This window comes from Asparagus officinalis, chromosome 1 (assembly GCF_001876935.1).
Source record: "Asparagus officinalis chromosome 1, Aspof.V1, whole genome shotgun sequence".
NCBI lineage: Eukaryota > Viridiplantae > Streptophyta > Magnoliopsida > Asparagales > Asparagaceae > Asparagus > Asparagus officinalis.
Window position 1 is genome coordinate 103,860,790 of NC_033794.1, and position 12,976 is coordinate 103,873,765.

The 12,976-nt window shown below is 37.7% G+C and overlaps 1 protein-coding gene across 1 annotated transcript in view; it reads left to right on the forward strand.

Moving 5' to 3' along the window:
- Positions 1-1,713, forward strand: part of LOC109838552 (serine/arginine repetitive matrix protein 2-like) — a 40,219-nt gene extending 38,506 nt beyond the window's left edge. The window contains exons 60-61 of the mRNA XM_020406992.1: positions 952-1,219; positions 1,313-1,713. Of these exons, the coding sequence (XP_020262581.1) occupies positions 952-1,219; positions 1,313-1,713 (669 nt within the window). The remainder of the gene's footprint in view (positions 1-951; positions 1,220-1,312) is intronic.

The following is a 12,976-nucleotide window of genomic DNA, read 5'->3' on the forward strand; positions in this document are numbered from 1 at the left end:
AATTGTGATATTCACTTTGTAATACACTTGTACACCGAGAGGAGTGTGTGGTGAGAGTCGGGGATCGTTCCAAGAGGAGTGGCGTAGGGTGACGAGCCTAGGGAGAGGTTGTAACCGAGCACTTGAGGGAGACACGGCTAGGTCCAACACTTGTGTGGGTGTAGAGTGTGATTGCATAGTGTTTGTTGTGTGAGAGTTTTCGGTAAACTTGTAAACCGAGTGTGTAGAAGTTCCGGCTTCTAAACCGGGTTGTGATAGTGGATTTCTCCCCGGGAGTGGGGAGCAGAGACGTAGGACGGAAGGTCCGAACTCCGTGATCATATTGCTTGTTTGAGTTTGGCTTAGCACTTATATTTGTTCGTCTTTATAGCCTTTCTCTCATTGTTTATTTCATCCACTATCTCATTTGTTTATGTTACCCTTGTGTTTGCATATCCTTACATATATCATATTGTATATCTCTTTGGTAGGATATATCATCTTGTGCTAGCTTATATATCCTTGCATATATTTCATCATATAGGATATATCTCATTGTTTACATTGCTTATCCTAGCTCATATATCCGGTGGTATTTCATACTTGCTAGGATAACTTGTTAATTAGTTTTAATTGGCATATAATCGGATTAGATTAGCATAAGACCCTAATCACCCCCCCCCCTTAGGGTCTAACAATAATGTTTTGATGATGTTTAACACGATGGTGGTTTTGTATTAAATAACGTTCTACCCTTTGTAATCAATCTTGATGATGAAGAATCATTATATAGTAGTTGTAATTAGCAACTTGGCGATGACGTAATAAATAATGATTTAGAGTACACGCATTGTCTTGATAATGTAATGTAGGGGCTGTACAATAACCCCGATATATATATGCCGCTTCGGTCATCTTCTATGAAAAAGAAGTGTATTCAAGATTCATTCGGAATAACTCTTGTCCTTGCAGCCAAGGCGGGGGGTGAAAAAAGAGATAGTCTTCGGCAAAGGAGAAAAATCTCCACCATCCAATCTCTTCTCGAAGGAAGATAGTAATGATGAAAAACCAGGTCCTCACTTGTTCAAATATGGACCAAAAGCATGTAACCTCATGGAAAAATGGGGATATGACTTCACACTTGGGAAGGGTTTTTGTTTCGGCCGAGGTCCTCGAGTTCCGACCAAAGTCGCTTGTGTCCCTAAGGGAAAACCCGACAATTATTATGGCCACAGAAGAGGTTTAGGCTATATCTCTTTATCCGATGACGAATGTTGCTAGCAGATTGTTGACTAATTAGTAAATAATGATGGATACTCATAAGATTCTTCAGGCTTGGACTCTGACGTCAGCCTTGGAGAGGTGTTCAAAGGGCTGATGTCAAACATGGCCACAGTCGATCCCATCACAATGGAGGAAGACGATCAACTGCCAACTGGGGAAGACCCATGGATCCATCACTTGAATATTCAGTATGGGGATCGGTTCGACCAAAGAGAACCTCCTACCGAAGACAAAGTGGTCCAAGTAAACATGGATGACGAAGCGAATCCGAATCTAATATTCGTCAGTCTTCCACCAGACGAGAAGGAAGAGTTGATTGCCCTCATCAGGGAATATATAGATGTTTTCGCCCAGAATTACGAAAATATGCTAGGACTTGATCTAAATGTGGCAGTTCATCGCCTTAATATCAAACCGTATGCAAAACCTATCAAGCAACAGCAAAGATAGTTTCGTCCGCAAATTATGGAAGCAATCGATTCTGAAGTTAAAAAACTAATTGACTCGGGTTTTATCAGGGAAGAACAACATCCCGATTGGCTAGAAAATATCGTATCGGTCCTTAAAAAGAACGAGAAAATCAGGATCTGTATCGACTTCAGAGACCGGAACATCGCCGATCATGGATGTTATTATTGACAACACGTGCGGATTTGAGAGAATGTCCTTCATGGACGGGTTTTTAGGTTACAATCAAATCAAGATGTACCCAGATGAAGAAAAACATACCATATTCAGGACTCCCCTCGGTGTCTTCTGCTACATAGTCATGCCTTTTGGATTGAAGAACGCATGAGCCACCTATCAACGAGCAATGTCAAATATTTTTCAGGAACACCTCCGGAAGACTGTTGAATGTTATGTGGATGACCTGGTCATGAAAAGCCATAACAAAGATGATCATATCAAAGATTTGAGGACGATGTTCGGTCTCATGCAGAGTCACCAGCTAAAGATGAATCCTACCAAGTCTTTCCTCGGAATGTTCAGCGGTAAGTTTCTGGGATTCGTCGTCACCATGAAGGGTATCCACATTGATCTCGATAAGGTGAAAGCAATAAATAAATTGTAACCCCTGACAAACCTCAAGGAACTCTGAGGATTGCAATGACGATTGACTTATATCCGACGGTTTATTTCTAATCTCTCCGGAAAATACCAACCGTTTTCTAAGCTAACAAAGAAGGGAGTGTCTTTTATTTGGGACGATGCCTGTCAGAAGGCATTCGAATATATCAAAGAAAATCTGGCGAATCCTCCAGTCCTCATTGCACCGAAGTCGGGTAAACCATTCTTGATTTACGTCAAGGCGATGAACCACTTGTTAGGTGCTTTGCTTGCACAAGATGATGACAACGGTCACGAACAGGTTGTCTATTACTTAAGTCAAACTTTGGTTGGTATTGAATCTTGATACCCAATGATTGAGAAGGAATGCCTCGCTTTGGTGTTCACCATCCAAAAGATGCGACATTACCTCGTTGGACAGACGATCTATGTCATTTCCAACATTAACCCAGTACGGGTATTCATGATGCAACCGGCCATTATGAATTGGCAACTAGCAAAATGAGTCCTACTTTTGTCCTATATGACCTGCACTTCAAGTAACAAAAGTCAGTGAAAGGACAAGCAATTTACGATCTTCTAGCCGCCAACCCTACGACGGATGCAGCTGAATTATATGAAGATTTGCTAGATGAAATTCACAAAGTTAACACCACCTCTCATCAGCAAGTATGGCAATTGTACTTCGATGGTGGTTCCCGAGCAACTAATGCGGCAAGTGCTCCTGGATGTTCTAAAATTTCTTCAGGAGTTAGAGTTGTCTTAGTTTCCCTGGAGAGACACGTGATGCCTCGAGCCTATTCACTCACAGAACCGTGTTCTAACAACGTTGTTGAATTCAATGCACTACTCATTAGGCTCAGTTTTTCCAAAGATCTAGGGGTCGAGTATCTCGAAGCTTTTAGTGATTCTCAACTGATAGTCAACCAAATTCGAGGAGAGTACAAAGTTAAGAATCAATACCTGATACTGTACCATAAGATAGCCATTGAGATGGTAGGCTCGTTCGAAGAATTCTTCATCGAATACATTCCGCGTCTCCAGAATGCGTACGCAAATACACTGGCAGCATTAGCGGTATCTCTGGCACAGCCTCTAGATACCGAACAATGGGTCACTGTGAGAACTCATCAACTCTTCACACCAGACTACGTCTTAGATATCAAGGAGGCGCACTCAGCCCGAATTCAACTCGAGCCTTGAGATTGGCGATTTCCCATTATCGACTATGTCGTGCATGGTATTTTGCCGGAAGACATAAAAGAAAGACACTCGGTCCGACGAAGAGCGCTGAGATTCCATTATAACACGACGACCCAAACATTGTATCATCACGCATACGACGGCTTGCTACTCCTATGCCTTTCAAAACCAAAGAGGCAGAGGAAGCTCTCAAAGAAGCGCATGACGGAACCTGTAGTGCACATCAGGCAGTTCCCAACCTCTGCGATCGCCTCAGAAGAATAGGATATTATTGGCCAACCATGGTCAAGGACGTAGTTGAGTACGCCTGACGATGCCACGCATGTCAAATACATGCGAATTATATGCATTAACCCCCAGAGCACTTGCACCCTTCATCTACTTCATGGCCATTTGAAACGAGGGGAATGGACATCGTTGGTCCTATTTTTCCACCGTCAGCCAAAAGTGATCATTTTATTTTGGCAATCACCAATTATTTCTCAAAGTGGGCCGAGGCAGTTTCACTCAAAGAAGTGAAGACAAGCGACATCGTCAAGTTCATCAAACACCACATCATATACTGATACAGTGTTCCAAGACGAATCATGCATGACAACGGCCCTCAATTTGTTAGCAATGCCTTCATCAAATTTTGCGGAAAGTTCAGGACCGAAGACGTGTAAAACCCCGAAAAATTTGAATATTTTATGATAAATAATGATAAATATGTCATATGGTGAAGAATAATATATTTTGATGTTTGTATATGATAAGAATTGATTTGAGATCAATTCAATATATATTTGTGAATATATATAAGTGCAAATGTGCAAAACATGTACAAAGACCAAAAGAGAAACCTGAGAATAATGACCAGTTATGAGTTTCTAAATTTTACACACTGATGCAGTTAGAATCTGAGAACATGTAAATACCAAAGTTATAGGTCTCTTCAGCATCTTTCTAACAAATCTTTAATCACCTCATTCCGAGGTCGGATGTGAAAGTTATAGCCAAAATATCAAAGAGTATGTTTCTAGTCAGACTGGGTTTTCCAGTTTCGGGTTTCGAGTTTTGGGCTATAGTTTTTCGGGTTTGCTGTTAAATATACACATGTTTATACATGAAAGACACCTCTTTTCTCCTGTGTTCCAAACCCTAGAAGCCTCTCTCCTCCTCTATCAAACCCTAGCCCTAAACTTGTGTTCTCGGGGGAGTTTCATGAGGCGAGAAGCGAGGAGAAGGCAGGATTTGTGGCGTTTGGCATCGAGGGATCATTCTCACACGTTTTTAAGAGTTCATCAACACCCCTCAGGCGAGTTTCATCTCACCCAACTCTGTACCCACTTTTAAAATGATTTTATTTGAGTTTTTACATGGTTTATTGAGCCTAAAATGCTATTTTGTGTATAAAGCTGAATCTCTATAGTATATGATGTAAAGATCAAGTTTTGGTTTATAAAAATCCACCCACGAATTTTCTAAATGAAGATCTAGATCTAAAATTTATTCCTAAAGTTTTGGTTTATAAAAATCCACCCACGAATTTTCTAAATGAAGATCTAGATCTAAAATTTATTCCTAACAAGAGTTTTAAATAAAAATCTTTGTTTTTATATGTTTCAACATGTTTACACGTATCCAAGAATGTTTTCGTTTTATCTATAGTGATTAGATTTTATTTCATATGCTTTAGAAATGTTAAATGCTGAGGAATATTATCTATGTAGGATTTTTAGTATTCAATATTTTCATATAAAAGTTTTTGAATCAAAACCCTAAGAGCAAAAAAACCTGCATAAGGTTTTCTGTACCTGTGCGGTCGACCATGGCGGTCGACCGCCGGGCGCGCAACAGAAACAGGAAGTTTCTGTTTCCTACGCGGTCGACCGTGCCTATCGACCGCCGAGCGTGCAGGTGAGCAGAAGTGTTCTGTTCTTTGCGCGGTCGACTGTGGTGGGCGACGATCGACCGCTGGGCACTTTTGTGCATGTGCATGTTGTTACTTGTGTTTATGTGGCTAGCAAGATACCTAGGTTGCATGGGATTGATATACACTGAGATTTGTGTACATGAGTTGCCTACGGGCATGAGTCTTAGATTTATTCATCGGGATATTAGAGTGAACAGTAAATATGGTGGTTTTAACATTATTTGCATGTTGCAGTCCTCGTGTTGGACTATAAGCTACCGAAGTCCTCGTGTTGGACTATAATCTACTGAAGTCCTCATGTTGGACTATAAGCTACTGAAGTCCTTGTGTTAGACTATAAACTATTGAAGTCCTCGTGTTGGACTATAAGCTATTGAAGTGCTCGTGTTGGACTATAATCTACTACAGTCCTTGTATTGGACTTTAAACTATTACAGATTTACATATTGGCATATGACAGGTCTTTAAAAGTATGGTTAGAGATTAAGTTATATTTCCACATTGTAATTTGGATTTGGTATTTAGAGGAGCTGTCTTTCATTATTGCTCTACACTGTAGCTTTTGGATTTGGTATTTAGGGATTTACAATTTAAGACATATGGTATATATATGAGAGTTTCCTTGTTTGAATTATTTCGCTCGACGTACCATGCTTGTGTTGTAAATTTCTAAATATCAAACCTCCTTTTATTTCAGAGTAGATGATTGTTTATCTATATGTATTAGTAGCTATTTTCTTATCCTTCTAGCCCTTCTCCCTGGGGTTGGTTGAGATGTTACTCGCTATAGCGCTTTGACGCTCGTTGTTTCCCCCCTTTCAGGTAACGAGCCAGGTGCACGGAGAGCCGTAGGTTGATGGAGCTGCTCTAGTAGTTATTTATCTATATTATTAGTAGTTATGTCAGAACTCCACAGTGGATGTGTTTATGAACATTTGAGTTATCATTCTAGTTTTGTAAAGGCGATGTACCTTAATGTCGTTTCATTTGAATTCCCATTATGAGACAGTTGTATCAGTTCAAATGTTTTCTTCTTAGAGATTTATCCATTTATATATGTGGTGATTATTTTTCTTCAGAATATCTATTGTTTAGTATTTTTTGTATATTCCCTCTTGCCTGTTTTGTACCTACACCTGTTGTTGATTCCACTAGATAAATAGTAATTATGATGGTGAAACGTGTTATTGCACGATGTAGTGCATGACAGGTTTGACATTCTTGATTTCACCTTGGATTGTAGCCTTGTTGAAACCAGTGGCATCACAGTTAGTATCAAATCTCTAGTTCCAGTATCCTTAGGATCATCCTGTGTCGAGTCGTGGAACTAGAATAGAGTTTCTTAGAATTCATGTATAGAGTCCGCTAAGAATTTCTAGAGTGAGTGAGGACGTTATATACGTATGTTCGAAATTTATACATTTTTTTATGACTACCTTACTTTGATTGAAAAGTAATTTTATGAAATACTTATCGTGATACGTTAGGTCATATATGTGTATATACTCCTTTACTGTGTCATTTAAGCTATCTTCTTGATATTACAAATATCGGGACAAGGATATGGTCGAGGTAAAACTCATACCTGGAGAACTGGGCAAGCGGAGCCGAGCCGCGGCAAGCTCCACAGTATTTAATCGACTTCATGACGTCGTTTGTAGCAAGATTTTGGAACACTCGGGAAGCGAGAGGCTATCCGTTTCCACCAGTAGTATCACTTTCTAGAGATCCACCACCCATTGTATCAGTTGTGCCTATCGAAGAGGTAATACTAATGAGTACACCACCACCACAATCAGCTATTGATAGAGCCGTAGAACAGGAGGCTTGGTTCTATAAGATAAGAAAGGCGTCAGACATGAAGGGTATTATAGTTTCAGGGCACACTAGATTCATGTGCAGCCTATAAATAAAAAGAATATGTGGAGATTTCTTAATGTTAATTCAGTACCAAACCAGAGGTTAAATGATTTCATCATAGAGGACATCATCGGGGAATGGCAACAAAGGATAGTAAAGACTTCATATTTTCGCAGGAGCAGCGAATATCACTTATTTGGGAGAACTTTGTCTACTCCTTCAACAAGCAGTTAGAACTAGTTCAATTGAAGCAGAGAGATATGCCTGAAGTTAGTGAAGAAATCAAAACCAGTATGGTGACGATAGCAAGGGCAAAGGGGCTATTGTGGGATCTAGAAGACCCCAACAATAAGATAAGGATTTTTACCACCTGCATTAGGACAGTAAAAGAAGAGAGCACAAAATGATTCAAGAGCGTTGCAGCAGCGTAGGAATTCGGATACATATCATGTTTGTAACAAGATCGGGCATAGATCGGAGGATTGTCGCAAAACACCAGCAGAAGACCAGCATGACAGAGGTCAGGGTCAACAGTCTCAGAGCCACTATTACAGCCAGCAACAGAGAATAGAAGTATTACTTGTTATCCAATAGATTTCCTGAGGGACAGATGGTTCCATATTTTTTTTTCATCACCGACAGAGTCTATATAGTTGTACCACATGATAATGGTGCGAGCGGAGCTTTCTTTGTGATTTTTCTTTCAAACTCAAACCTTGTTTAACTCAGGAATTTCGCTTTCTTTTATCTTTCATGCCTTCGTGGATAGGCTTCAGCTTGTAGCACGTTCTTTAGGTGTTCCGTTATCAGTCTCTACTCCTCTAGGAGAGATATCCCTATAAGAGAAGTATATGTAGGAGATGTGTCATCAGTCTAGATGAGTCTGAGTTTCTCATAGATCTGATCGTGTTGCGGATGTCGGATTTCGACATTATTTTTGGTGTAGATTGGCTATCATCATACCATGTTAATATCGACTGTTTTACTGAAACAGTCAGCTAGTGAGCATTCGTTGGGTTTGTATAGATAGTAACAACCTCATAGCGTAACCAGAATGTGGAGTCATTCCTGGCATACGTCGAGGAGGTGATGTTGAGGGATCGGAGTGCTAATTTGTGCGAGACTAGAGTTGTCTCAGTTTATCAGGATGTCTTTCAGGACATACCTAGGTTACCTCCGGTGAGAGAGGTTAAGTCCTGCATTGAGTTGCAGCAGAGCACAGTACCGATATCCCAAGCACCTTATCGTACGGCACCTGTTGAGATGATGGAGCTACAGATTTAGACAAATAAGTTATTATTTTAGAGTTTTATTTGCCGGAGTCTTTCTCCGTGGGGAGCACCGATCCTCTTCGTGAAGAAGGACGGTATCTTATGATTTTGTATAGATTTTTGTGAGTTGAACAAGTTCATTATCTAGATTAGATAGGATTTATGACTTATTCGATCAACTGCGGGGAGCGCAGCATTTCTAGAAGATTGATCTTTGTTTTGGTTATTTTATGAGTTCGGGAGATGGATATTCCTAAAAACCACCTTTCTGACTCGATATAGGTCTTTTGAGTTCTTGTCATGCCATTTGGTCTGACCAATGCACCACGGTATTCATGGATTTGATGAATCATGTTTTTCCTCCATACTTGGACTAATTCTTGATTGTATTTATCGACAATATTCTTATCTATTCGAGATCGGAGGAGAGCACGAACAGCATCTACGTTTAACCTTGTAGGCCTTGCGGGAGCATCAGTTATATGTTAAGTTCAGCAAATGCGAATTTTGGATTTCTGAGGTCAAATTCCTTGGCCATATCATCAGTTGAGAGTGCATGAGCAGCACTACCCCACACATGATTTAGAGTTAGCATCGGTAGTATTCGCGCTAAAGGCATGGATATATTGCTCGTATGGAGTATAGTTCAAGTTATTCACAGACCACCAGAGTCTAAAGTGTAGGATCTGAAATAGATATACTAGAACACTAGAGGGGGTGAATAGTATTCTTTTAACATTTATGCAAAGTAGATTATAAATTGCAAAGAAAAAATAGCAACAATCTCAGAAAATCACAATCACAAACAAGAGTTTTTATACTGGTTCCACCAATCCGGTGTACATCCAGTCCCCAAGCAAATCCCGCTTGAGATTTTCACTATAATTTTGAACCAAGTACAAAATTAGAACTAAACCTGACCAATTTACAAGTCCCTGCAAATTGCAACACCAATTGACAACACTTTGCCAATTGCATACCAATCTCTAAACCAAGAGATCAACCTCTCTCAAACCGAGAGACCTTTCCTTGAATCAAACAACTCAATTCCTATAAGTCTTGATTTGTAGTGTTGTGTAGCAGTGGTTAGGGATAATTTTATCCTCTGGAAATTACCTAAATAATTTGTATTTTGAATGAGGATGAAAGGCAATTTCAGAAACAATCTTTTTTTTCAATACTTAGCAAAATCTGAATGCTTTAATTCTTGAACAATGCACAAAGGTTGAAGCTTATAGGTATATAATCATGTGCCATTTTTATGAACACATAACCTTTATATAGCCCTTGAAAAGACAAATTTTTAAACTTTAAAACGTTTAAAAAATGGCTAAAAACTGTCACAAGTTTAAACTTAAACGTTCAAAAAAACTATCTTAGTAGTCGACTATAATGGCTAGTAGTCGACTACTCTGTAATACAGAAAGTTTGGAATTTAGAAACTGAAGCATAGTAGTCGACTATTCTTCTTAGTAGTCAACTACTCTGTATTACAGAAAGTCTGGTAAACAAAAATCAAAGATCAGTAGTCGACTATAATTGTTAGTAGTCAACTACACTGTAAAACAAACATTCTGTAAAATAAATTTCAAAGCTTTGTAGTCGACTATAGTTGCTTGTTGTCGACTACTCTGTAAAACAAAAGTTCTGTAAATCAAAATTCAAAGCTGAGTAGCTGACTATAATCCGTAGTAGTCGACTACTCTGTAGTTTTACAGAAACTTATATTTTGAACTCAGACTTCAGTAGTCGACTAGTATTCTAATTAGTCAACTACTAAGGGTAAAAAATGTTATGCATGAAATATTTTTAGACTCAATGAATAACTAAATACTTTAATGTTTAACATAGGGGATTTCTATTGTTAACTAACACACTAAGCCTGTGTTAGTGTGTTCTAATTTCTACGTGTGTGTGTAAGTGATCAAGGCTTGTACAATATTTCTAAGTAAAGAAAAATATAAAAAATACATTGATGTATTTGTTCTTCATCTTCTTTACTTCATAATGCCTTGAACTTATCTTGCACTTGTTCATATTTGATGTTGAAGACTGCATTTAAATGTTAGTGTATTTGTATAACACACATAGTGATTATGAATAAATTGTTATTATCAAAATGATATCATGGGGACATGATATCCAACATTCTCCTTTTTTTTGATGATGACAAACAATTTATGAATATGTAAGTATATTTAAAAAAAATAAAACATTAATAAACAAATACACTTACTCCCCCTGCATAAAAGCATATTAGAGTCTACAATTCATATTTTTGAGTCTATAAAACATAAATTCTGAAAACATTCTCCCCCTTTGTCATTAACAAAAAGAAACACATATTTATCCTAAACATATCATAATTTCCTCTTCATGAGCTAGTATTTCAAACAGATCATCCAGATTATGAACATAGTCCATAACCTCACCCATCCAAATAGGTAGGCAAAGACTTCTCATAAAAACCAATAGTTCCATAATGTTCATCACCATAATCTGTTTAAAATATATATTGCACATGAATTAAATATACATTCACCATAAAAGCAACATAAAATTTAGTCACATAAAAGTTAAAGCAACAAAGTATCAACACCTTACACATGTTTTTAAAAAAACAGATAACTACGACATAGTTTGTGACATTCAAACTTAAACAACCAACATAACACATAATTGTTTTGATAACAAACATAAAGTTCATCCAAATTCTAAATGATGCATTCATAGTTTTCTAAGATAAATGTCCTGGAGGAGGTTGATTTCCTTGGAAATATGCATTTAGCTTCATATCCAAATTATCAAATTTCTTCATTAACTCCTCCTGATTACTGATGATGTAACTATTCTAGGAATAAAGAGCTCGCTGACCAGTTTCTAACTCAAGGATACGTGTAGACAAGGTGTTATATTGCACATCCGAGAAGCAAGAGGGTTCTGAGTGCATTTGTGGGGATTGTTGACTAGATGAAGGGCCTGCTTGAGTTGAGGATTGTGGAATATCTTGTGGAATTTGTTGTTGAGGAGGTTGAGGTTCATCTTGAGGATTGTTATCATGAATTTTAAAATTTGTTAACTTCATCCTAGTTAGGGCATTAGAATCGAAGAATTCAATGGAACGAACGATAGAATTTTCAGACTCAATATCAACATGAAATTTATCAAAGATTTTCGTTAAAAGGGCACCGTAAGGAAGAAATCCTTTTGCTATTGTCAGAAGATTATCAAAATAAACTTCAGCCCAATTAACTTGGATATTCCCCATTATAGCATATAATGCTTTTGCTAAGTCTAGGGAAATGAAATGGAAACTTCCAGTTTTTGGAAACAAGTTATAAGCTAATATTCGGGCAATGAAACGAGGAATTGGACGAAGCTTATTTGAATTATTCAATGGTTTACTATAACCAGGAAGAAAAATATGATTGGATAGCAATTCTGAACCATTCATTCTGATTGATCTAAGAGAGACTCCTCGAAAAGGAATGTTAAAATTTTTTCCAATTGACTTAGAAGTCAATTCAATTTCTACTCCTTTGACAAGAGTTCTAAGCTTTTCAGTTCCACTAATAGTTCCTACACGTTCTATATTAGTATAGAACAGTTGAACCAGAAAAGGATATATGAATTTTCTATTTTCAGCAAAGAATAATTCAAGCAACCCCACATTCTCAAAATATGATCCAAAATTCCATGGGATAAAATCATCAAATTTCACAAATCGTCCTAGAAGAACTTCAAATGTTGATATTTTGTTAAATTCTTCAAGTAAATCAGGACTTTTTAAATATATGATGATTTCATCATTAACATTGTTTAGATTTCTTAGCCCTAGACATGATAAATCAGACAAGACTTAAAGCTAAGAATGAGATAAGTTTAGAAGCTTACCCAAAACTGATGAAACCCTAGAAGTAGTTAGCTATAAGTTGTTGTAGTCAACTACCAGATCTGACACAAGCTTGTAAACAAGGAAACTTGATGGAAATTTTGGAAATAAAGAGAAAAAAATGATACCCTAACCTGGACTTTGTTCGGTTCAGAAGAGGGAACAAAGAGGAATCGGTTATGAGAAGAAGAAGATGGGTTTTGTTTTTAAGATTTTTCTTTAGAATAAAAATTATAATTTGTATGGTTAGGATTAAATTGAGAACAAATGAATGGTGAAGATTTGCTCGTAAATATGTGGCTAGGATTGATAGGATTAAAATCAATGGTTGAGATGAATTTTACTTAAGTAAAACGGATATTGGGTTTAGGCTATAATGGGTTTAAATCGAATATGCTGAAAAAACTGAGTTTAGAAAAATCTGAGGTTGTAGTCGACTACTAAGTAAATTATTCGACTACACTGTAATTGACAGAACTCTAGATTTCAGTTTAAACATAGATT